At 36.3% G+C, this 27680-nt stretch overlaps 1 protein-coding gene across 3 annotated transcripts in view; it reads right to left on the bottom strand.

Annotated features, from left to right (window-relative positions):
- Positions 1-27680, bottom strand: part of WDR47 (WD repeat domain 47) — a 65226-nt gene that overhangs the window by 20592 nt on the left and 16954 nt on the right. For all 3 annotated transcript variants that reach the window (XM_043460460.1, XM_043460458.1, XM_043460459.1), the window contains 6 exons: positions 20867-21033; positions 18641-18724; positions 14600-14684; positions 12236-13038; positions 8201-8324; positions 939-1117 (listed from right to left, as the gene is read on the bottom strand). In XM_043460460.1, the coding sequence (XP_043316395.1) occupies positions 939-1117; positions 8201-8324; positions 12236-13038; positions 14600-14684; positions 18641-18724; positions 20867-21024 (1433 nt within the window). In that variant the 5' untranslated portion in view covers positions 21025-21033. Of the gene's footprint in view, positions 1-938; positions 1118-8200; positions 8325-12235; positions 13039-14599; positions 14685-18640; positions 18725-20866; positions 21034-27680 lie in introns of those variants that run through there.

Below are 27680 nucleotides of genomic sequence, written 5' to 3'. Positions count from 1 at the left end.
AGATGTGAAAGACCATTTAACAAAAGGAGGACAAAACTGGATGAGCCTTCAGACTTCTGTGACTGAAGAGGTTATGTAACTCCACACTACTTGAAACACTTAAAAAGCCTTAAAATTTCACACTATGCACAGAAAATAGCAGTTACTGCATGCTTTTAATAGCTTTTAAATAATGCCTCATTTAAAGAGCCTCTTGATGAAAGTGAAAGAGGAGAGTGAAAAACATTCAGAAAACTAAGATCATGGCATCTGGTCCCATCACTTCATGGGAAATAGATGGGGAAACAGTGGAAACAGTGGCTGACTTTATTTTTCTGGGCTCCAAAATCACTGCAGATGGTGACTGCAGCCATGAAATTAAAAGACACTTACTCCTTGGAAGGAAAGCTATGACCAACCTAGACAGCATATTAAAAAGCAGAGACATAACTTTGCCAACAAAGGTCTGTCTAGTCAAGGCTATGGTTTTTCCAGTAGTCATGAACGGATGTGAGAGTTGGACTATAAAGAAGGCTGAGTGCCAAAGAATGGATGCTTTTGAACTGTGGTGTTGGAGAAGAGTCTTGAGAGTCCCTTGGACGGACTGCAGGGAGGTCCAACCAGTCCATCCTAAAGGATATCAGTCCTGGGTGTTCATTGGAGGGACTGATATTGAAGCTGAAACTCCAATACTTTGGCCACCTGATACAAAGAGCTGACTCACTGGAAAAGACCCTGATGCTGGGAAAGATTGAGGGCAGGAGAAGAAGGGGATGACAGAGGATAAGATGGTTGGATGGCATCACCAACTCGATGAACATGGGTTTGGGTGGACTCCAGGAGTTGGTGATGGACAGGGAGGCCTGGCGTGCTGCAGTTCATGGGGTCACAAAAAGTCATGCACGACTGAGCGACTGAACTGAATGCCTCATATTTTAAAAAGTGACTAAAAGACTGACCTATTAAGGAATTGTTCAGTAAGATTCTGCTGCTGATCAGGACCATCCTCCTGATTCACACCTCCTTCAAGCAGCATCTGCTGGTATATCTGTCGCTGTTGCTCCTTCTGTTCTAAGTGCTGTTGATAGCGCAATCTTTGCCTGTAATATTCTTGAAACTGTTCTGTTGAATCTCGAAGCTTAAAAAAAAAAAAAAAAAAACACAAAGTTTGAGCAGACTATGATTGAATATGTCTCACTCAACAGTAACTTCCATAAGTGCTACATAAAACATATAGATGGCAATCAGAAAATACTTAATATATTGGATCTTTGAAAAATAACATAGTACGCATGAGTCTTAACAGTCAAATAGATCAGATCAATTAATTTGCTCTATTCCACAGTAAAAGACTGATGAAAACAAATGATCATCCTGGATCCCTGTCAACACAAATAAAAACAGACTACAGTCGTCACAAGGACGACATGAATATAGAATACAAATGTAAAGACTAGCACATATCTATATTACTAGGAAAAAATACTGAGGGATTACATTAATATTTAATAAATGCAATATTAACCTTATCTAACAAAATTTAAGCATCTAAGTGGCTTGTGGCTTAATAGGTTACTCTGGAAGGAAGCTTATAAAATTTCCTTCAGAAACAATACTTTAATTCAAATGGCTCTTCACAAGAAAATAGAATAAATAGATGTTAAACTCAGCAGTCTCAACATTCCTACTTCATTCTTCTAAAAGAACTACATAGTACTCAACTTAAAGGACTTAGATATTATAGCGAATTCCAATATTGGCAAAGAAAGACCCTCCTGCCAAGCTAGAGTGTGGTCAAATTACAGAGATCATATGAACTGGATCATCTCTAAAACTGGCCAACATTGACAGTAAGTTTAACCAAGAGTCCTATATGACTGACTGACTAAAGCTAAAACTGTTTCCCTTTCCCAGAGAATAGTATAGACCCCCTCTCTATTTCATAATAACTTACAGCAATAACTCTGAAACAAAATTATCTCTATGTCTTTAAAAAAAAATTTCTGTGGTAAAATAAATATAAAAATTGTCGGGCTGGTACGCCGAGCCTCCGGGGAGATGTGTAGTGACTTCCATAGGGCTGAATCTGGGACGGAGGTGAGAGGCGCCGGGGTGAAAGCCAGGGAGACGAGAACAGGGCTGCGGGCGGGCGCAGGAGGCCAGAGGGCGCGGGAGGCCCGGGCCCTCAGGAGGAGGAGGGGCGCGGGAGGCCCGGGCCCTCAGGAGGAGGAGGCGCGCGGGGCTCGGACGCCGGCGACCCTGGTGCCCCGTCCGCCAAACTTGCACTCCCCGGAGACCTGGAGCCCTCAGAGGGCTCACTGCGTACACGGCTGGGTATAAAATGGGAGCTGTCTAGTCTCTAGCGTTATGGGCCAAACTTGTGCACGGCAGTCAGACACGGTTTGCAGGAGAGGCTAAGAAAAGCAGGGTGTCGCCCGGCTGAGCGTTCATAGACTTTTCTAGAACAGGGGTGCCTGAGTAGGTGGCGCCACCTTCGCCTTCTGTTCTGTACGTCTTCGCTTATGGCGTCCTGCCCTCGCTATTACATTATATATTTCCAGCCTAAGTATTAAGAGCCACACAAGCAGTGTGAGGCCTGCAAAGATTTATTCAGGAATTGAACCCGCAAGGACCAGGCACTTAGTATGTGTCAGCCGCGGGTGAAAGAACTAGTCAGAAGCAGGAAACAGCTTCCGTTATTGCAGAACTGAGAAGGGAGGCCGACTGCAAATTACAGGACCTTGGGCAACCTAGAAGACTTAAATGGGAGGAAGAGGCGACAGCTGAAGTTTCAGGGACCTTTTGAAGCTGACTTGGCAAGGAAGGGGCTACACAGGGCAGGGAGTTGGAAGTATGTGGGTTCTGCCTTTCGGCTTCCCTGATAGCTCAGTTGGTAAAGAACCCGCCTGCATTGCAGGAGACCCCGGGTTCGATTTCTGAGTCTGGAAGATCCCCTGCAGGAGGGATAGGCTACCCACTACAGTATTCTTGGGCTTTCCTGGTGGCTCAGCTGGTAAAGAATCTGCCTGCAGCGCGGGTAACCTGGGTTCGATCCCTGGGTTGGGAAGATCCTCTGGAGACGGGAAAGGCTACCCACTCCAGTATTCTGGCTCGGAGAATTTCCCAGCCCATGGGGTCGCAAAGAGTCAGACACGACGGAGCAGCTTTCACGTTTATGCTCGCTGATTTAGGGGAAGTGCAAGTAGTTCTTTGTAGTTGAAACCAAAAAAAAAGAGAAAATAAAAAAATAAAAAAATAAATATAAAAATTGTCATTTTAACCATTCAGTGTGCAATTCAGTGGCATTAGAGTCATAATGTTACATAACCACCATTATCTATTTCCAAAAATTTTCATCACCCCTAACAGAAACTCTATAACCATTAAGCAATAACTCCCATTTCCTTCTCCCTCTAATGCCTGCTAACTTATATTCCATTTTCTGTCATGAATTTACTTATCCTAGATATATAATGTAAATGGAATTATACAATATCTGTCCTTTTGTGTCTGGATTATTTCACTTAATACAATGTTTTCAAGGTACATCCAAATTGCAGCATACGTCAGACTTCATTCCTTTTTATAGCTGAGTAATATTCCATCGTATGGATACATCACTTGTTTATCCATTAACCTGTGGATGTACATGAGTTATTTCTAACTTTTGGCCACAGTTAATAATGATGCTATGAACACGGATGTAGAGTTATCTATTTGAGCCTTTGCTCTCAAAGCTTTTGGCTATATACCTGAAAGTAAATTGACTGGGTCATACAGTAATTCTTGTTTAGATTTTTGAGGTACCACGAAACCACAGTGACTACACCATTTTACATACAAATCAGAAATGTATGAGGCCTCAAATTTCTCTATTTTCTCATCAACACATTACTTTCTACTGCTTTGATTTTAGCCTTTTAGCCATTCTAGTAATTGCAAAGTTATACTTCATTGTGGTTTTGATGTACATTTCCCTAATGACAAGTGATTTTAGGCATTTTTCTCATGTACTTATTGGCCATTTACAGACATCTGGCCAATCTGGAGAACTGTCTATTCAACTCCTTTTTTAAAATGGATTTTTTAATTGTTGAGTTGTAGCAGTTCTTTATATTTTCTAGACACTAAAACCTTACCAGATAATTTGCAAATATTTTTCCCATTCTGGAGGCTGTCCTTTCAGTTTATTGATAATGTCCTTTGATGCAAAAAAGTTTTTAATTTTGATGAAGTTCAATTTTTGCATTTGTTGCTTAAGGTTTTGGTATTATATCTAAGACCATATTACAAAATCTAAGGTTGTAAAGATTAATCCCTTTGTTTTCTTCTGAGTTTTATACTTCCGTAGGTCCTGTACTTAAGTTGTTGATCTAGTTTTAGTTATTTTTTATATACGGCGTGAGACAGAGATCCAACTTCCTTTTTGCATGTGGAAATCCAGTTATCTAATAGCATCATCTGTTGAAAACATTATTTATCCCCCGCTGAGTAGACTTGGCACCCATGCCAAAAATCAACTGGTCACAGATATATGAAATTACTTCTGGCCTCTCAATTTATTCCACTGGTCTATAAGCCTATCCTTATACAAGAACTACACAGTTTTAATTACTGTAGCTTTATAGTAAGTTTTGAAATTATGAAGTGAGTCCTACAATTTTGTATTTCTTTTTGCAAAACTGTTTTGGCTATTCAAGGCCTGCTGCAATTCCAAGTATTTAAGTATTAGCTTTTCCATTACTACAAAATAGGCAGTGGAATTTTTTACAGGAATTAAATGAAATTTGTAAATAATGTTGGGTAGTACTGACATCTTAACAGTATTAAATCTTCCCATTCGTGAACACCGAAGGTCTGTTCATTTATTTAGGTCTTCTTTAACTTCTTTCAGTAATGTTTTGTAGATTTTGGCATACAAATTTTTCACCTCCTTAATTTATTCCTAAGTATTTTATCCTTTTATATGCTGCTGTAAACAAAACTGCTTTCTTAATTTCCTCTTCTGATTGTTCACTGCTGGTATATAGAAACACAATTTTCATTTGTTGATCTTGTACCCTGCAACTTTGCTGAACCTAATCATAAGCTTTAATTGCTGTCATGTGGATTCTTTCTGATGATATATAATATTCATGTCATCTGTGAATAGAGACAGCTTTACTTCTTCCTTCCCAATTTACTTATTTTTCTGGTCTAACTGCTCTGGCTAGAACTTGTAATAAACGTTGAACTAACAATTGTGAAAGCAGGCATGCTTATCTTTGTTCCTGAAGGTAGGGAGAAAGCTTTTAGTCATTCCCCAAGTATGATATTAGCTTGGGTTTTCCATAAATAATCTTCACCATGCTGAGGAAGTTCCATTCTATTATTAGTTCTCTGAGAGTTTTTAACAGCAAAGAGTGTTTGATTTTGTCAAATGTCTTTTCTGCATCAACTGAGACAAACATATGTTGTTTATTTTTTTCCTTCATTCTATTAATGTGATTATTAAACTAAGAGTTTTCTATGTTGAACCACCACACTTGCATCCTGCAATCAATCCACTTGGTCAAGACGCATAATCCTTTTAATATGCTAATGGTTTTGGCTTGCTAGTATTTTGTTGATTTTTGCCTATATATTCATAATACATATTGGTCTGTAGTTTTTGTCCCTAATATTTTCACTTGGCTTTGCTATGATGGTAATGCTGAACTCATAGAATGAGTGAGGAAGTGTTCCCTCCTCTTTTATTTTTTGGAAAATTTTGAGGATTATTGTTAACTCTTCCTAAATGTTTGTAGAATTCACCAGTAAAGTCACCTGGTCCTTGTCTTTCCTTTGTTGGAAAGCTTTTTGATTTCTGATTCAATTCTTTACTCAATATAGATCTGTTAAGATTTTCTATTTCTTTCCAAGTGAGTTTAGTAATTTGCTTCTAAGGAATTTGTTCACTTCATCTAAGTTATCTAAAATGTTGGTTTACAAATGGTCACAGTATTCTCTTACAGTCCTTTTTATTGCTTTAAGGTAGATATGCTAAGTCGCTTCAGTCGTGTCCGACTCTGCGACCCTATGGGCTGTAGCCTACCTCTGTCCATGGAATTTTCCAGGCAAGAATACTGGAGTGGGTTACCATTTCCTCCTCCATGGGATCTTCCCGACCCAGGGATCAAACCCACATCTCTTGTATCTCCTGCACTGGCAGGTGGGTTCTTTGCCACTAATGCCACCTGTAAGGGAAGCCCTGTACCGTAGTTTTATGTAGTTATTGGTTTTTTTGTCAGTCTAGCTAAGGGCTTATCAATTTTGTTGATCTTTTCAAAGAACCAACTTTTGATTCTGTTGATTCTCCCTGTTGTTTCCCTTTTCTCTTTTATTTCTCTCTCCTCTAATCTTTATTATTTCCTTCCTTCTACAATCTTTGGATATAGCATGCTCTTCCTTTTTCTGGCTCTTCAAGGCATAAAGTTATTAATTTGAGATCTTTCTTCTTTTTTTAACTTAAGCATTTGCAGCTACAAACTTATCCCTGAGCACTGCTTTTCCTGCATTCCATTAGCTTGTTGGATATTTGTTATGTTGTACTACTTTTCATTAGTCTCTAAGTGTTTCCTAATTTCCCCTTGTGATTTCTTCTTTGACCCACTGGTTGTTTAAGAATGTGTTGATTCATTTTTTCAAATTTTGAATTTAAAAATTTTCCTTGTTATTCATTTCTAGCTTCATTCCTCTGTGATCAGAGAAGATACTTTACACAATTTTAAATCTTTTAAAATGTACTGAGTCCTAAGATACGGTCTATCCTGAAGAAGCTGCATGTGCACTGGAGAAGAACGTGTGCTCCAATACTGAGCATTCTACATGTCTGTTAGCGCTAATTGGTTTACAGCATTGTTCAAGTCCTCCACATCCTTACCGGTCTTCTGTTTAGATAGTCTATCCATTACTGCAGGTGTGGTACTGAAATCTCCAACTATTATTGCAGAACAGTCTATTTCTCCCTTCAGCTTTGCCAATGTTTGCTTCATATATTTCGGGATACTGTTGTTTGGTGCATATCCATATGTACTTTTAAGGGTAATTTTTCAACCTCCTTCTTAATATTTAGTCAAACACACAAAAAAACTTATTCAACTTATTAAACCTACTCACCCCTTATAAGTGAGATACTATGTATATGATAAAATTTGCACCTTATTTCACAATACAATTTCCTTTTCAAAGCACCACAGGAAAATAAACTAGAACCCTAAAGGCTTAGATAAGGTGTGGTGGTGGTGATGGTTGAGTTGCTAAGTCACGGCCAACTCTTGTGACCTCATGGACTGTAGCCTGCTAGGCTCCTCTGTTTATGGTGCTCCCAGGTAAGAGTACCAGAGTGGGGGCTTCCTAGTGGCTCAGTGGTAAAGAATCCACCTGTCAACGCAGGAGACACGGGTTCAACCCCTGGTCTGAGAAGATCCCCATGCTGAGAAGCAGCTGAGTCCACGTGCCACAGCTACCGAGCCTGTGCACTGGAAGCCCAAGAGCCACAACTACTGACGCCCAGGCACCCTAGAGTCCATGCTACACAATAAGAAAAGCCATTGCAACCAGAAGCCTGTGCACAGCAGCCAGAGAAGCCCCCACTCACTGCAATGAGAGAAAAGCCCACGCAGCAATGAAGACCAGCACAGCCTAATAATAAATACTTTTATTTTAAAACAATAAAAAAGAATAGTCGAGTGGGTTGCCATTTCCTTCTCCAGGGGGTCTTCCCGACCCAGGGATCAAACTCACATCTACTGCATTGCAAGCGGATTCTTTTACTGATGAGCCAGCAGGGAAGCAGAGATGAGGTGTTATTCTACATTATAAATGTCATAATTTCTTGCTCATTAAATCTACTTAGTAAAATATAGAGCACATATCTTAAAACATAAGTTGTCTACTTTTAATACGAATTCAATTACATGAATGCACAAACATGCAAAAGCAATGTCAACTGTGATATTTTAAATTGTTAATAAATCATACATTAAAAACGCTCTAAAATACATAATGATAACTAAACAAACAAACAAAAACCTATAAATTCTAAAAGAAGAGGGGAGAAATGATCTAATAAGAAAATCTAGGTATTCTCTCTCCTCCTCTGAAATAACAGAAAATTCTTTTCAAATTCTATCCAAGCAAATAGTATTAACTTCTTACAAAATGGATAACTCTAAAAGACCTGAGATGTAGTAAACATTACCTCATTTTTTTCTTGCTTAGCTGGCCCTGGATTCTGTGCTCCATTTGCAGGCTCCTTTTCTGAAACTGAACTCTGGCCCAGGATTTCACTGCTGATAGGTCTCTGTGTCTCAACAGGTGTATCACTTTGGGGTAACAAATGAAAAGGAAGAAGTAGGGGTAAAGAAAAATGTAATGTAGTTAGAGAGGTTTTAATTTAAAAGAGGCATATTTAGCTTAAGTATATATTAAATGCACAAAAACAGATTTTAAACTTTACTTTTTTCTCTTAAATACTATATGTAAGGGATTTTGAAAAACAGAATGTGCTAACAATAAAAGAGTACTGGATTACTAAGTAAGGAGGGAAGGGACTCCCATCTAAAATAGTATGTGTGAAAAAATAAAATAAAATAAAATAAAATAGTATGTGTGGCCTTGGGAAATCACTTACATTCTCTGTGGCTCAGCTTCATCTACAAATTAATAGGTCAAATGACTTAAAGCCTAAATTCTCTTAAAGAACTGTTACTCTGTTATCCAAACATCAATTTCCTTTCCTCCAATATATTTCAATAAAAAGTTAAGAATACTTGAGATTTTACTAAAAGGCTTTCTTTGATTTATTTGCACTTAACATAAAAGTGAAACATCTTTCAAATATTTTTAATGTATACTAATTAGTAAGTCTGATGTCTTATGTCAGGTTGTTCCTTGTCGTCTTCTTCAGTTCAGTTCTGTTCCGTTCAGTCGCTCAGTCGTGTCTGACTCTTTGCAACCCCATGAATGGCAGCACACCAGGCCTCCCTGTCCATCACCAACTCCCGGAGTTTACTCAAACTCATGTCCATCAAGTCCGTGATGCCATCCAGCCATCTCATCCTCTGTTGTCCCCTTCTCCTCCTGCCCCCAATCCCTCCCAGCACCAGGGTCTTTTCCAATGAGTCAACTCTTCTAGACACTGGCAATTTCTACTTTCATAGTTATGCTGTTTAAAAATTTTAATAACTAACATTATCCAAAGATGACAAATACCACATTTACGAAGATTACCTATCAGTAACAGATACCATGGGAACAAGTACAAAAGTAAAGTGAATTTTGTCTTCAATTAATTTGATTATGAGATGACTTCATAATGGCCTCTCTAGGCAAAAGTTATGTAAGACATATTAAAATAGAGGTCTAGGGTTTAGGAAAGCAGAGCTAGATAGTCATCTTCACAAAAGTACCATTAGTTAGGAGCCTAGCAGTCATAAATATCTAGACATATATACACACACATGCACCCTGAGGAGGAAGTAGAAAGATCTGGGAATAGTTTTTGGTTACAGGACAATGCTGTAAGCTGCTAATGACCAAAGGAAGATCCATTTTAATCCAAAAGTACAATTTGTAAGAATTATTAACTGTATAGATAGAATAAAATGATTTTATAAAGTTAAGATTTAATTTTGCAATTTATACAGCACTTCCATATACATTATCTCATTTAATCTGCACAGTGACCTGTAAAATAGATTAAAACTCCCATTTCACAGATGAGTAAACAGACTCAAAAAAGGCATGTTCCCAAAACTGCATAGTTAGTAAATAAAGTTAGGACTTGAATCCAGGTCTTCAGACTCCAAATCCAATGTTGGCCCAAGTCTGGGAATAGACTTTTTTCCCTACCGTTTAATTTTGAGACCATTATATTGCATAGTCACGGCCTGCATATTTCAACTGCTTTTTCTTCCTTTTTTAGAGTTGCTTTCTGTTCAAGTGAAAAGATATCCTTCAAAACACTATACACTCTTTTATAAACTTCTCTTGTGTGTTTTATCTTCTTCACCATAGTAACTCAATCATTATATCCTGGGGATGCAACATGGTGCTAGCACAGAGTAGACAATCAAATATTTTTAAATAAATACTGAATTCAAACATACATTACCACAAGCAAAAGTCTCTTTATGTGGCATTTTAACATAATTGATCTGAGCTTCCTATATTTTCTAATTATGCCTAAAACATTTTTCAAAACCAGGTAAACTTTCTCCAAAATAAATTTGTATACTTTATCAACAAAGAGCCAAATGGCTCTTCTATAACATGTTATTAGTAGCCCTTTTGACACACTGTCCTTTCCAAGGGTATGAGCCCTGCAGGAGGGAAATCTGTATTTATTAAGCAGCAAGCAAATGCTTACCACTCTGCTAGGAACTTTATCTCACTCTACAAGTCAGCACTCTACTCTATAGAGGAGGCCACTGAGGCTCAGAGAGATTAAGTAACCATTCCAAGATCATGCAGCTAGAAAATGGCAAGGCTACTATTCAAACCGTAGTCTGACTCCAAAGACCATGTTCTACTCACTGTTCTACACTGCTTTGCCTCATAAGTTTTCCAATTTCAGAGACGTGACAGATGTTTTCTGGGTGATTACTAGTGCTCAGCTAAAAACACATGTATTACTTACCTTCTGACAAGTGACCTTTTACCCCTCTATAATGGTCTAATAATTTCACTTCTTTCCATCTTTATTCAGTCAATTCTCAATTACTAGTACTTTCTTTACATAGGGAACAGCACGTGTAAAGCCAAATTTGGCTAGCTTTTTGTGTTTTTTTTTTTTTCCTTTATGAAGACAATCCCACTGGTGCACAATTCCAAACATGCTATTCATTATATTGACCAAGAAGCTCCTATCATCTCATATACTCAGAAAAATGTCACTAGTTCCCCCAGAAGCTTAGCATCCCAGACAGCAAAAATTTTCTCTAAAAGGGATTGAAAAGTCAAAGAAAAGTTTAAGATAGTCTCTACCAACACTCAAGATTCTCTATTCCTTCAGGATTTAAATAATAGGATGCCCTATATTAAATTATACTCATTCATTTTCATCACTAGATATCATCTTTACCTTTCAAACATAAAATACATAGCAGTAAGATGCCTTAGGAAGTCACCCTCGGCTTTAGGAAGTCCCCTCACTTAACTGATCCTAGAATCCTCTCCTTTCTTTAAAGAACATTAAAGAAAATCACACCCACCACCCCCAACAATCTCACAGCAACTGAACAGAAAATGCTTCCATAAATACTTATCCTGTAATTCTTATGCCTTAACTAAATATCTCCTCGTTTTAATTAGAAACAGAAATTCTGAGTCCAGTATTTCTTCCTCAATACAGAATGCTGTCTACTATCCTATGTGAATAGTAAAAGTTTTCATTTTTATGCTCTTTTAATAAATTTATTGCAGTCAATAGTAATGATTCATAGTATCAACTCTGAGAATAGGAAACCAGCCATGTGTCCCACTGGGATTCCTGGAAAACTAAGACAGGAAGTTTCTTAAGCCTTGATATAAAGAACTGCTAATCAGGAAATTATTATTTCATGCCAAATTTGAAAGAAAAACTGAGTGGTGGTTTTAACACTTAAATTCCTTATGTGTGTGTGTATATATATATATATATACATATATATATATATATAAAGAATTACTAAAGATAACTGGAAATAACCAGAGATTTATATATATATACATGTTCAATACAGTAGTATTTACAGGAAACTATCTACTCTCCTACAATAAGGAATTAGGTAAAACTATGATACAGTCATACAAAGGAATAATGCACATACCCTTAATCACTGACCTCAGTAAATGTTTAAGAATATGGGAACAATTCATGACCTATCAAACAAAAAAAAGCAAACTGTATGAAAATACATATAGCACCTTCCCAATTTTTAAAAACGTATTCATAGGAAAAACGTCGGTCATCTAAGTGTGAGATTGTGTGGGATTTTAATTCTCTTACTGATAATCTTCCATATTTCCAAAATTTCTTAATACGTATGCACTGCCTTTATTACCAGCAAAATGATAATACAGGACATAAAAATAAAGATTTTCCTGGATAATATTAATTATCAAAATTTTTAAAACTCCTTACTAATAAAGTTTTAGAGACTAACGTTGAACATTTAGAAAACACACACACACACCCCAATTAGATTATCTCACACTTACAGAGATCTGCCAGTTTTTATAAGCAAATACTTACCGTTCAGGGGATTCTTCATAAATACTGTGACATTCCGTATTCTCAAGCATGAGACTTCTGCTGAGGTTTTGTACTCCTGGATAATGGAAGTTAGCAAAGGAGTGTGACATTGGAGAAGTTTTGTTCCCAAGGTCTGAGATTCTCTTATCATGACTGGTCAGTCCACAAGTGAGGCCATCTAAAGCAGGATTCAGAGAGCGGGTCATATAGGCATCAGCTGATTGAGGCCTTCTCATTGGAGATGATGGATAGGGAGAAAGTTTGCTGATAAGAGGTGTCAAAAGATCAGCATATGCAGCTTTTGTGGGTTTTAGAAGTTTGTCAACATGAATATTAAGCATTTTCTGTTCAAAAGCACAAGAGAAGACCGAAGATGGGAGATTCTGGAGCCATGACAATAAACTCAGATCCAAATCATCACACCCATTACCACATAAGAGGTCAATTCCAAGTAGTACTTCACTTTCTGTAATTTCTTCTCCTGTTGCTTTACTTTGACAAAATTCTACACAGCATTCATAAAGTAGGCCCTTCATGACAAGCTGAAATAAACGATTGTTACTTGCTTTAAAACCAGCCTCACTTAGCTTCCTATCAGCAGGGATGAATTCTGCAACCATGATACAAGCCTCTTCAAAGCAGTGAACTCGTGCAGTACTGGGATTCCAGTCCTTAAATTCAGCATGATTGGTCAAACGAGGCAAAGTCAAAAGCAAACAGAGCTTGCTGTAGTCATCTTTAGAAGGACAGTACTCCTCCAGGGCATGTAAACATTGCACAGCTTCTTGCATGGTAAATTCCAGCTGTAAAAAAAACAAGTGCTATAGAGATCCTATGAGATATGAAAACAATGAAAGTATTTTACGCAAAATACTTTATAAACTTTCACAAACTGTTCAATTGCAAAGGGATAAACTAGTGTCAAAGAATACTCATATAATGGTGGGCTATATAACAACTTTTTTTTTTTTTTATATAACAACTTTCAAGTGAAGAATCAAAATATTTTCTACTACTAAAGATTTTAAAATTTGGTTATTAGCATATTAAACTTTTACCTAGAAAAAAGTATCATAACTCAAACTTAATACTATCATTTTCAACGCGTAAGTTTTAAGAGTAAGGATAATTCAGTTTTCCAGCAATGAAACTGAAGCATGCCAGTATTTAACTGTTTACTACAGCCTGCCATCACTCCAGCTTACCCAAAAAGCAAAAGAGCCATTCTCAAACTGGCCTTAGGACAAACGTGTGTGGAGAAAGAAAGCAAATCAAGAAAGACAACATCTACAGTTCAAAAATGGTGCAGATAGAACAAAAGGAAGCTTAGCCAAATGACAAAGTAATTTGTATAGTGAATATTATCTTAGGATCAATAGCTTTCAGTGATGTAAGGAACTTCAGAAATTGCATAGCACAGCTTCTATATCTTACCTGAAGGAAAAGGTAGGGTGCAGATTTAACTTAAGTAATTCAGTTGATTAGTGACAAAGACAGAATGAAAATTCTTATTGACTTATTCATATTCCAGTGTTCTTTCCACTTTTTTTTGGTCATTCCATTTGGCATGTGGACGCTTAGTTCCCTAACCAGGGGCCAAACCCAAGTCCTCTGCAGTGGAAGTGCTGAGTCTTAACTATTAGACTACCAGGAAGTACCTCTTTTCACCTTTAAACATCATTACCTGGCAAGCATTTCTCTACTATTTCAATGATTACTTACTAGCACTTAATAAGTTTCTTTGGTTTTGGATGTAACAATACTAATATTAAAACTTTAAAAGTAACTCTCTAACCAAAAAGAATTTAATATCATTAAATCTAAATTGTCATTAAAAAATAAACATTCTATTAAGAAACACCTCTGGGGAATTCCCCGGCTATCAGTGGTTAGGGCTCTGCACTTTCACTGCCAAGGGCCTGGGTTCAACCCCTGGTTGGGGAACGAAGATCCTACAAGTTGTACTGCACAGCCAAAAAATAAGGGTTTTTTTTTTTTTTAAAAGAAAAAAGCCTCTGGATCAAAGAAAATACTGAAAAGAGAGAAAGAAGAGGTAAACATAATTCACTTCTGGGATAAGAAAAGAAGCAATGATACAGTCATCAAGCCAAACATCTTCAGCTATCTAGATCACCTTAAACAAGAGGGGCGCACACTCTCCAACCAAACAGCCATTCATGTGTATCATCTTTGTCTAAATCACAGAACAAATTCAGAAGCACTACAGATTGAAAGTACTACACCTGTAAAACAACAGATCTTGCCCCACCACCACCCATAAATTCTAATCCTTTGTTTTAGTGAATAGAATACTTATGACTGAAACAAGACTGTGGCGCAAACCTTCAGGAATAAAAATCTTACATGCTGGGGCTCATCTTCTGCTGACATTGCATTGTTAACACATAAAGCTTCTAAAAACTTCTGCTTCAGGATAATATAACGAAACCTGTGAAAAATAAAATATGAAACATTAAAATGATTAAAAGCTGAGTTATAGCACAGGCTACAGTCCGTGGGGTCACAACGAGTCGGACATGACTAAAGGACTAACGGTTTCACTGCCTTTCACTACAGCAACGTCAATGACCAGAAATGAAACGCAAGCTCCTAAAGCAAAATAGGCCAACTTTTTCTTATAGGATCAATTATTCCTTTTAAAAAAGACTTTAAAAAATTAATTTCCCAATGTCTCATAAATCAAATGTACTTACTAGTTACTGGAAGTATCTTTGCTTTCAGGAAATTCTTAAAATATCTCATAAGGCTAATCACATTGAAGCCGTGTGTGTGTGTGTTCGATCACTCATAAGCCATAATTAAAAGATAGCAAGTAATCACAATTTAATACTCAAAGGAAGGGTTTTTATTTGAAATATTATTTCTAAGCAAACAATCAAGTTTTTATGGAAGATGTCAAAAGTCATCTAACATGAAATCAAAATATTTTATATTCCAAATATTTTATTTCCCAAGTCTTTTCAAACATGAGAAAAGTCTTATAAAAATACAGCTGAAAGGGTAGAATGAAATGAATAACACTGCTAAAAAGCCATAAAATAACTGTAGACTTAAAACTTTTTAAAAGGTACTTTTCAGAGAGGGGGAAGGGAGAGTCTACTTGACTTGTCTATGAATCAAAAAATGTTGAGTGCCTTAAGCACTTTAAAGAAAAGTATTTCTAAGGACTGAAAGAAAATAATAATGAACCTTCACAGTCATTCTTCCAACCATTGTTGTAACAGCAAATATGTGCCAATAAAACAAAATCCCCACCTTTAAGAAGAAGGGCATCTAATGAAAGCAATTCATCTAATGCGCATGTAACAGATAACTGGATTAAGAAGTTGTGGTGTGTATGTATATACACACTCAATGAACTATATTACTCAGCCATAAAAAAGAATTAAATAATGCCATTTGCAGCAACACGGAGGGACCGAGAGAGTGTCACTGAGTGAATTAAGTCAGAGAAGGCCAAGTATCACATGGTATCACTTATAAGTGAAATCTTATGAAGAATGGTACAAATGAACTTATTTAAAAAAACAGAAACAGAGTTAGAGATGCAGAAAACAACCTTATGATTAACAGTGGGGAAAGGGGAAGAGGGATGAAGTGAGAGGTTGGGATTGACATATACACACTACTATATATAGAACAGATAACTAATAATGACCAATTGTTTAGCACAGGGAACTCTACTCAATATTCTGTAATGACTCACACAGGACAAGAATCTAAAAAAGAGTGGATATATGTATATGTATAACTGAATCACTCTGCTGTGTACCTGAAACTAACACAACATCGTAAACCAACTATACACCAATAAAAATTTCAAAAAAAGAAGTCATATAAGAAAGCGGGGAAAAAAAATATTGCCATCTGCAAAAACATGGATGGACCTAGAGAATATTGTGCTTACTGAAATAAGTCAAAGAAAGACAAATACTATATGATAACATTTATATGTGGAATCTAAAAAATAACATAAATGAATATACATATATACACAAAACAGACTCACAGTCATAGAAACAAACCTGTGGTTACTAAAGCTGGCGGCAGGGGAAAAGTTAGGGGTATGAGGTTAACAAATGCAAACTACTATACATAAAACAGATAAGCAACAAAGATTAACTGTATAGCACAGAGAATTTGTAATAAGCTATAATGGAATATAGTCTGCAAAAATACTGAATTATTATGCCATATACCTGAAACTAACACAGTATTATAAATCAACTATACTTCAATTTAAAAAACAAAAAGAAGAGAATCATCTAATAAATTCCATGGAATATGTATAGGATTCAGCAAGGTTTTGGGTTTCCTGGGTAGCTCAGCAGTAAAGAATCTGCCTGTGATATGAGACCTGGGTTCAATCCCTAGGTCGGGAAGATCCCCTGGAGAAAGGAATGGCAACCCACTGCAGTATTTGCCTGGAGAATTCCACGGACAAAGGAGCCTGGAGTGCTACAGTCCATGGGGTCTCAAAGAGTAGGACACGACTGAGTAACTAACACAGAGAAAGATTTTGAAGGAGTGTGAAACCAAGTCTACAAGAAATGGTGTGGGTCTTATAAGAACTGACTCTTGGAAGATGATCAAGCATGTGCTATGTAAAGGCAGAAGATGATGTAAGAAACAATATTCCAGGTAAATAAACAATGTACAAAAGTAAAGTCTGAAACAGCATGAATTATGGAGAATCAGAAACTAACACAAAGTTTCACTTCTGATAATGGTGGAGTAATTTGTATCAGGCTAACTTTTCTGCAAATAACAATTAAACCCTAGATAAAACCCAAAAATTATTTGAAAGCACCAAAAAAAAGGGAAAAAAAAAAAGGCTAGCACAAGTAGAGGGAAGTCAATACATGAAAAAAGGGAACTTTAGGGAGTGAGATTCAAGGACATAGGGCCTTCCAGTTGAGAAACTCCCCAATCCACACAGCATGAGCTAAAACTCAAGCAGAAAGCTGCAGTTTTACAGATTTTTGAGAAGTCAGAAAAAGGCCCGGTATGCCAGAACAGCATAAAAGTGGCAGAGAGGGTAGGAGGATACAAAACAAGAGGAAACCACAATGAAAAATATATCAAAATCTACTGTATAAACTGTGCCTAAAACCTCGGCCATCCCTAAAACTGAAGATGCAAGGGAGACTCCAAAGAGCCCTGCAAAAGCAACAGACTGAAGGTTAAATAACTGAGCAGAGATTTCGACTGATGCCTGTTAGGTGAGGGGCAGACTCTGCATTCTGAGTATAACAAGGTGTACTCCCTGTATGAATAAAAATCAATAATTTTCAAAAGAAGATAACGGAAATCCAGAGTTTCAACAATGAATCCACAATGTGCAGAATGTATTTTAAAAAATGATGAGACATGTGAAAAAAAGAGTGACTTACAGTTAAGAGAAAAGGCAATCAACACAAACTGAGCCTGACAAAACCCAGAAGTTGGAATGAGCAAATAAGAACTATTAGTGAACAGGCAGTTACTAAAAATAAGTTCAAGGATTTTACTGGGAAATATAGTCACAATGAACAAACAGATAGGAATATCTCAGCAGAAAAATTATAAATAAAAGTAAATTCTGCAACCAAAAAGTACAATATTTGAAATGAAAAATTCATTGTTTATGAGCAGGTTACTAACTGAAGAAAGTGTCAATAAATGTTGAGGGTAAATCAAGACTCAAGAATACACAGAAACAATGTTTTTAAAAAAGAAACAAAGCTTCAAAACTGTGTAACAGTATCAGTCTAATACTATATAAATAGAAGGAGAAGAGAAAAGAGCAGAAAAAATTTTTGAAGAAATAACTGCCAAAAACTTCTCAAATTTGATGAAAGACATAAACTTATAGATCCAAAAACTTCAGTAAACCCCATGCAGGAAAAATACAAGTAAATCACACTTCAGTTCAGTCGCTGAGTCGTGTCCGGCTCTTTGCAACCCATGACACTTAGGCACATCCAAATCAAACTGCTGAAAACCAATGACAAGGAGAAAATCTTGAAGGCAGCTAGTAGAAGAAGAAAAAAAGAAACATTATATACAACAGAATCAAAAATAACTCTTTGTCAGAAATAATGGAGGTCAGGAAACAATGGAATGACCTCTCTAAAATCTTTGTAGTATTATGAAGAAACAACTGCTTGAGATAGGCCCTTGTGATGTTTTATATATAGGCACTGTTGACTAATTTTATATATCAGATAGTCAACTAATTGAAGTACATGCAAGCTGTCCTCTGAAGTGCTCCAACTCAATGGGGCTGAGGGTACTATGTGCTAGGAAAGCCAACAGTCTTGTTTTTAAATTTTTGTTTATTGTTTTGTCTTGCTAAACTTCTATCAACAATAAGATACTAAAAAGTTTCAAATGAAATCTTACCTTTTTTTGTCAAATTTTTCCATACATTCTAGAGGCTGAATGAACTGAAGAACTTCATCCCATTGACCATCAAGGATTAGTTGCCTATATAAAGAAAAATCCATGCATGCTATCAAACTTGTGTTATACTAATTAAAAGCAGAATAGATGACAAGATAGCATTAGAACATCACAAAGCAGGTAATAAGATTAACATTTCACTTGATTCCTCAACCACTATAATAAAATTAACTTTTCCCACAAATTATTTGTAACAACATATGCTATTTGAGAAGAATCTGTGAACCTACACCCACTCCTCATTCTAAAATGTGTTTTTCTTCATCTATGTAAAAACATCAAACTAAATCTAAAAGTTTATTTATTTCCCCTCTAATCTTACAGTTTAAAGTTATTCTGTATTATTTAGGGGCCAGTGTGTAGGTATGTCCCAGTCTCCCTAAGTCAGTGGGTCTCAACTTGGGGCAGCTCTGCCCCTTGGAGACATCTGGCACTGTGTGGAGACATTTTTGGGTGTCACAACTAGGGTGTGACCAGCATTTACAGGGTATGGGTCAGAGGAACTGCTAAATATCCTACATCCTACGATGCACAGGACAACTCCCACACTCACACAAGACGTTAACAGTACTAAGGCTGAAAAACTGCTCTAAATGTGACTTCAACATCTTGGAGGCATTCAACTAAAGTTAATATATACTAAAGTTTATATTCTGAGAATGAAAACAGTAATGAATAATATCAGGTTTCTCTGACTTAAGTGGTCTATGGGAACTTCCAAAAGTTATAAGGCTTTTAGAGTACTGTTCTTTCTTAAAAGTTATTTCCCTACTTATGCATTTTTAGAACAGAAAATTTTAAAAGGAAGAAACAAGCAAGAAGATCTACATAAGATTACCAACTTTTAAAATTCTACAAAGAATGAATAGTAATAAAAAGCAATCACAATATATAATATAATCATTTTATAAAGGAACATTTTAACATTTAAAAAGTAGGAAGGATATAATTTCAAAGGTGAGCCCTTTAAGATCAATACATTAGGAGAATACATTTAGTTTTCATGAAAAATTTACTATTCTTTAATTCTTTGCATTTCACCTTAGACCAGTAAAACTGCACTACAAACCAACGGGTTTCTGCAGAGGGATATCAGAGAGCCACTACTAAACTCCAGGAATAGCAATGCTTGAAAGACAAAGCCCAAAGAATACAGCCCTAGTATTGGTTCCTGCTACACATATCATTGACTAAGCTCCCTAGGGCTCAGTGACATTCATATATCAAATACAGGGAAGTGCAATGAATTCAAATAAACTTTCCTGATATAATAAAGCTTTTTAAAAAGTTCCTTCTTCATGAGTTAGAAACACTTCATTTTCATTTCACAAAATGCTACATATCCAAGAATCTGTACTCCCTGTCAAGGACATTTGGTAGCACATAAGCACAGAATACATTTCTGTCTGGAATTTTGGGTTTTTCTTTTTCCATCCAATTCAAGGAAGGATATATTTAGCTTTCCATTTTGGCAAACATGTTAACTCCCTTTTGCTCTACAATTCCATCTCCAAAAAACTTGTTCTAAGGAAATAATCCAAGATACAGAAAAAGTCATATGTATGAAAGATGTTCAGTAGAGCATTTAAGAAAGCCTGGAAACAATTTAATTGTCTAAAAATAGGGAAATTATTAGGAAATTAAGTAAACCGAAAACTTTAAAAGAAAAAATTTATAATCACACACAGAATTCTTATAATGTTAATGGATAAAGCAGGATACAAGTTATAAATGTAAACAGAATTGCTGGTTTTTTTTTAATATGCATCAAAAACTAGGTGTGGATGGTAAGGTGATTTTTCTTATTTTTCTATATTTTCTACAAAGAATATATTTATATGAGTATGTTTTATTTCTACAGCTACAAAAGATATTTCAGAAATATTTTAAGTTTACAGTCTCTGATTTGTTAATCGAGTATCTTTTACATGATGCCACAACCATAATAGAGTTGTGATTCTTTTTAATGAATCTTTGGATCTTACTCCTGAAAATATTCTACAGAAAACTTTTATTTTGTAAATGCTCATTATAAAAATAAACACTAAAAAATTATACTTACTTTTCATGATTATAAAGACCTACCTGTATTATACCTATTATCTTATTAATACTTAACATTTCTTGGAATGAGCTACAAACCTTACAGTAATAATGAAATCATACCTCAGGAAAAGCATATCATCAGAAAATAGTCCATTTATGACTCCACTTTCCTTCTCAAGGGCCAACATACTAATGTGAAGCTTCTTTGAATTCAAGAAATCTAAGATTAGCTTAATGATTTCAACCTCTTTTACATTCACTGTTTCTTCAGCCGTCATGTCGATAGCCTAAATATTAAACAAAATAAAAACAAAAATTAGTTCTACTGTTTTATTTCTAAGCATTACTAACTACACGGAAACTACACATAACAAGTTTCTTGGAAATAATTAGTACAGGTATTCAAATGAAATTAATTTAATATTTGTCAAAAGCAAGTCATTCTTTGAGGTATGATATAGGTATAGCTATGATTTTTTTAAGTGTTTATCTTCGAGAGATATACATTGGAATTACAGATTGATATGAAGTCTGAGATTTGCTTCAAAATAATACAAAAGGCACATGGCAGGAAGTAAAGAAAAAATAATAAATCATGACTATTAAAGTAGGATAATAGGTAAATGGAGGTTCATAATATTTACTATGGTCTGAACATTACTGTCTTCCCAAAATTCATATGTTAAGTGATGGTATTAGGAGGAAAGACCTTTGGGAGGTGATTAGGTAATGAGGACAAAGCCCTCATGATTAGGACTAGTGCCCTTGTAAAAGACACCCCAGTTTCCTGGTGGTCCAATGGTTAAGACTCCACGATCCTACCACAAGGGGCAACCAGTAGTTCAGTTGGGGAACTAAAATCCTGCATGCCTCTTGGCATGGCCAAATAAAACTTAAAAATTAAATTAAAAAATAATAATAATGATTAAAAAGTAGAAGAGACCCCAGAAAGTTAGCTTAGCCCTCTCTCTTAGGAGACTACAACGTGACTCAGCAGTCTGCAACTAGGAAGAGGGCTGTCACAGAACCTAACCATGCTAGCACCCTTATCTCTGACTCCCAGCATCTAGAATTTTGAGCACTAAATTTCTTCTATATATAGATCACCGAGTCTATGGTATCCTGTTACAGCATCTCAGATGAACTAAGATAATATTATTCTGTCTACTCATACATATGTTTAAAATTTGCCATAATAAAGAATATTTTTAAAGTCACAAATAACCAAACCATGTTTAGCTATGTCCTATATATTCATTCAATAAGCACTGGCTATCTTTTCTTTGTGATATACACTGTCCTGTACTCACTCCGCCCTTAAGAAATTTACAAAATGTAGCAGCAACACGTAAAATGTACTCTATACTTTGGAACCAAAAAAACAAGGCTGATTGAAATGTGCAACTCTGAGTAATATTGGTACTATCAACATAAACATCAATGATATTTCAGTTCTCTCAAATCCCTTCTCTTACCTGTTAAGTCTGCAGTGATACAACTGAGCTCACAAGTTAACCATCAAGAATCAGAACTAAGAGGAATTCTGAAGAGCATTAGGTCAACATTCTCCTTTTAAAGATGAGACCACACAAGTTAAATGCCCTAAGTTGTTGCAGTTTTCAAAAGTCCAGGCTCAGAGCTAAGGAGACTAGTTGCAGATAAATGTGATCAGATAAAACAAACTGTAAGCATCTTTCCCACAGGACCAATTATCTTTTACCAAATTCGCAGAAATATAAATATATACACGTATGCATACAGGTTTATTTTTTTCAATTTGGTTACTATTTTGACAATTTATTTCTTCATAATGAGAATTAATTACAATCATGTGGCAGACTAGAATGCTCATCAGATGACTGCATTTTCTCTCTTAGTTGGAGAAGGCAGTAAACAAAGGACAGAGCATGGGAAAGTAATTATGACTCAAATATGTAATGACATCAGACTAAACTAATCTCATACATCCATCTCCATAATAAGGACATGCCTACCTCAGGAAACAGACAAATCACAAATTCTCCCCCAACAGGCCAGTCACCCAATTCCTCATGTTTTGGGTTTCCCTTTGCTATCTTCTAAGCTGGCTACCCTTCTGCTCATAGACTTTGTTCAAAAGACTTTGTACTATAAAATTAATGATATTTCCATTCAATAAATTCTGATCATATTTCACAACTGTCTGTCTGAGATTACTCCTAAAGCACACTGATTTTAGCATTCCCCAAACCTTCAGATAGTTCTTACCAGAAAAGAATTGTTGTTGAGTCATTAAGTCAAGCCCAACTCGTTGCAACCCCGTGGAGCCTGCCAGGCTCCTCTGTCCATGGGATTTCCCAGGCAAGAATACTGGAGTAAGTTGCCATTTCCTCCTCCAAGGGATCTTCCTGACCCAGGGATCAAACCCATGTCTCCTGCTTTGGCAGGAGAATTCTTTACCAATGAGCCACTGCTAATTTAACTCCCAGAAAAATAACTGTAAAGCTGCCTCAAAAGTTCTTAGAGGGCACTTCATTTAAATCACCATATACCAATTACACAATAAACACTATAATATTAAATAGTTTATAGGCCTCATACTATTCAACATTCAGTTTAATACTAAGTAACTCTGGAGTTATTATACTATGAATCTATGGTAATAGTTCCACTTAAATTTAAATCATAACCACAAGTTTCACACTGCCATCATTTCTGATCAATCAATAAAGCCTAAGAGAAGTAGTATATTCTAACAATATATATTTTACAATGATTTTATACTTAGATTTTGAATAGATGCAAAAAAATATCTTAATTAACCAGAATTATTCAGGGTTTTTAAAAGATAATTTAAAAGATAAGTTTTAATTCCATACTATAGAATTCCCAGTAGAAAAGTATACTTTAATTACCCAACCCAGAATTTTAACTCTTATAAACTTTACTGTGGCTAGATACAACATAAAACATAGGTACATAATGACTATATTTTAGAATTATTCTTTTTGAATGCACCCTGTGTTACTGTAGCATTTGTAGAAGCTCCCAAAATCCCAGCTGTATATATTTTTAAAGATAACAAAGCATAATTCATCAACATTTTTTTAATCTCTTTAAACTATTAATCACTACAAAGCTAAGATTTTCCTCTAATTCGGAGAAGTAGAATTCAGTAATAAATGCCTCTTCCTCTCCCCTCAGGGGGACTACAAATCAGTAAGATTCTACTAGCTTAGGAACCACTAAAATTATTTTTGATGAGACAGACAGTACATAAATGTTCATAATTATTACTTGAATTAATTTAAGATGCAAAAAAAAAAAGTCAATGAAGAAATGTCTCTTAAAAACTACAGAGTAGCAGAGCAGCAATGAAGACACAGACGTGGAGAACAGACTTGTAGACACAGTAGGGGAAGGAGGGGCTGGGACAAACTGAGAAAGCAGCATGGAAACATACATTACTACACGTAAAATAGACAGCAAGTGGGAATTTGCTGTTTAATACAGGGAGCTCAACCCAGTAGTCTGTAACAACCTAGAGGGATGGGATAAGGTGGGAGATGGGAGCAGGGGGCTCTGGAGGGAGGGGCCTACGTATACCTGTGGCTGATTCATGTTGATATATGGCAAAGGCCAACACCATATTGCAAAGCAATTATCCTACAAGGAAAAAAAAGTACAGAGTTGATGATTTTGTTTGCAACTCTTCTAAAAGTCATTCAATGGCTATCATCAAAAATGCCACAAACAACAAATGCTGGAGAGGGTATAGAGAGAAGGGAACCCTCCTACACTGTTGGTGGGAATGTAAATTGGTACAGCCAACTATCAGTCCAGTCCAGTTCAGTCGCTCGGTTGTGTCCGACTCTTTGAGACCCCATGACTCAGCACACCAAGCTTCCCTGTCCATCACCAGCTCCTGAAGCTTACACAAACTCATGTCCATCGAGTCGGTGATGCCACTATGGAGAACAGTATTGACGGTCCTTAAAAAACGAAAAATATGGAGAAGGCAATGGCACCCCACTCCAGTACTCTTGCCTGGAAAATCCCATGGACAGAGGAGCCTAGTAGGCTGCAGTCCATGGGGTCGCGAAGAGTCGGACACGACTGAGCGACTTCACTTTCACTTTTCACTTTCATGCATTGGAGAAGGAAATGGCAGAGCCCACTCCAGTGTTCTTGCCTGGAGAATCCCAGGGACGGCGGAGCCTGGTGGGCTGCCGTCTAAGGGGTCGCACAGAGTCGGACATGACTGAAGCGACTTAGCAGCAGCAGCAGTCTTCACACTGAGAGAGCACTACTTGAGAGAGCAATTGAAAAGTTTCCAAAATTTTGGTTCAGTCTGAAGAAAGGAAGCTGGAACTGTCTGTTCTTGGTGCCTTGCAGAGAGACTCGCAGCAACTCTCCGTTAACAGCTTTCACGTGGCTTGGATGTACAACACATCCAAGGTGGCCACACCTGTGGTAGAGCTTGGTAAAAGACTGAAGATACATTGGTGCTTTGATGAAAAGGTCAGTTGGCTGGTCCTCTCTCGAAAAGCTTATTTAGCCCCCAAAGCCAACTTTGTAACATATTTAAAACTGCTATTTTCGCTTATTTCTGGAATGTAAAAAAAAATGTATAAAATGAATTAGCGTATGCTTCCTAAATAAAAAGGAGCCAAAGTTGAAAAAAAAAAAAAACGAAAAATAGAGCTATCATAGGACCCTACAACCCTACTCCTGAGCATATATCCAGAGAAAAACATGATCCGAAAGAATGCACCCCAATGTTCATTGCAGCACTGCTTACAATAGCCAAGACATGGAAGCAACCTAAATGTCCATCGACAGAGAAATGGACAAAGACGACGTACACACGTGCAATGAAATAATACTCAGTTGTTAAAAAGAATGAAATAAGGCCATCTGCAGCAACACAATGGACCTAGAGAGTGTCATACTGAGTGAAGTAAGTCAGACAGAGAAAGAGAAATATTGTATGACATCCCTTATACCTGGAATCTAAAAAGAAATGATACAAATGAACTTACTTACAAGACAGAGACTCACAGACTTAGAAAACAAGCTTATGGTCGCCAAGGGGAAGGGATAGTTAGGGGGTTTGGGAAGGTCAGGTACACACTGCTCTATTAAAAATGGATAACCAGCAAGGACCTATAGTATAGTACATGGAACCTGACTCAGTGTTATGTGCCAGCCTGGATGGGAGGGGCGTCTGGGGGAGAATGGATACACGTACATGTATGGCTGAGTCCCTTGACTGTTCACCTGAAACTCCCACAACTCTGTTAATTAGTTATACTCTAACACAAAAGAAGAAGTTTGGGGAAAAAAAGATATACACTTAAAATAAGTACTTGAAATACATGCTTAATCTACTTATTAGAAAAAGAAATAAATAAATAAAATAAAACCCATTCAAGGGAATTCCCTGGCGGTCCAGTGGTTAGGCATCCATGCTTTCACTACTGATGATCCAGGTCTGATCCCTGGTCAGGGAATTAAGATCCCATGGCGAGGCCAAAAAAAAAAAAGTCATTCTAAAGGATAAAGCTCCGGCCCTTCAATCTATTCAGCCAAATCAGCCCTGATAACATCTTAGGTAGATATGCAAGCCCATGTACATGCGTGCTCACCAAGCAGAGTTTATAATATATAGGGCCAACAATAAAGTGTATTCCACCGAAAACAGAAAAAAAATTGGGGTAGGCAGGATCAGATTGTTTCAGTATTTACATACTAAAAGATAGATTTGCTATTAAAAAATAAATCACAAAACATGAACTCTATGAATTTTCCTCTAAGAAATGAACGTTTACTAATATTCAATAATGAAGTAAGGAAAAAAGGGTTTTTTTAAAAAGTAAATATATCTGGAAATGAGCTAGACAGAGGTAAGTATTTTAGTACTAAGATACAATTATCATCTACAGAAACTAAATCCCAGATGGGGTCTCTATATGGACTCCTGCTGATAACTATCTAAGTGAATCAAGATTAAAAGAATGTATTAGAGGGAAAAAAACAAAATTATTTTTAGAAATCTAAAATTAAAGGTAAAATGTTAGCAATAGGTAAGAAAAAAAAAAGAATGGTAATAGAAATATATTGACTAATATGTATATTTCCATACATAGTTATGAAAAAAGTTTCATGAAAAAATATCGGTCGTAGCTTTCTAACCAAACATAAATAGATATTTAAATGTCCCTTTGCAATGAGGTACTTTCACTTACTTATAATACAAATTAGGAAGGAAGAAAATGCAGAAGGCTAAGAATGATTCAAAAGCATAAGATTAAGGGAATTAGGGCACATCCATTAAATATTTTATAGTCAAGAAAAAAAGTGTTTAAGAAAGGCTCCACTTATCCCTATCCCCATCCTAAACAATAAACACCGCTTTCTTTTAACTTTCCAAGAATTACAGAGTGCCTAACGCTGAACAATAGTGCTTTACCATTCCAGTTTACAGGCAAAAACGCAGATGAGGAAATGAAGTACTATGAAGATTTTTTATAAAATATCAAACTGCAAAGTAAGACTACTGTAACTTCTTTAAAAAAAAAAAAAAAAAAGAAGAGGGAGGAAAAAACTTCCTAGCTCTTAAATAAAAGAGCATTCCAAAAACCCATGCTGCTGCCAGATTACTTAACTGCAAATATCTGGTCCTTCAGGAATATCAATGTGACATTGCAAGTCATTTCATTTCTACTGGCCTCAATTTCTTCACACATAAAATAAGAGGGTTACTTAGTTTGTCTAATTTCTATGATTTCCCTTCAAGTTTTACATTTGTTTTAACTCAAATTTCAATAATAGGAAGTATATTTTCTTAGGGAGAAATATCAACTCTGGAATAATCAGAAGTCTCTGATTCTAAAGTCAGTTTAACAAGAGAAAAGAAAGATTTGTTTTAGATCATTTAAATAAACAAAAGAAA

This window comes from Cervus canadensis, chromosome 2 (genome assembly GCF_019320065.1).
Source record: "Cervus canadensis isolate Bull #8, Minnesota chromosome 2, ASM1932006v1, whole genome shotgun sequence".
In the NCBI taxonomy this organism is placed as follows: domain Eukaryota; kingdom Metazoa; phylum Chordata; class Mammalia; order Artiodactyla; family Cervidae; genus Cervus; species Cervus canadensis.
The sequence above is the reverse complement of the archived record's forward strand: the minus strand, read 5'-3'. Positions and strand labels throughout refer to the sequence as shown.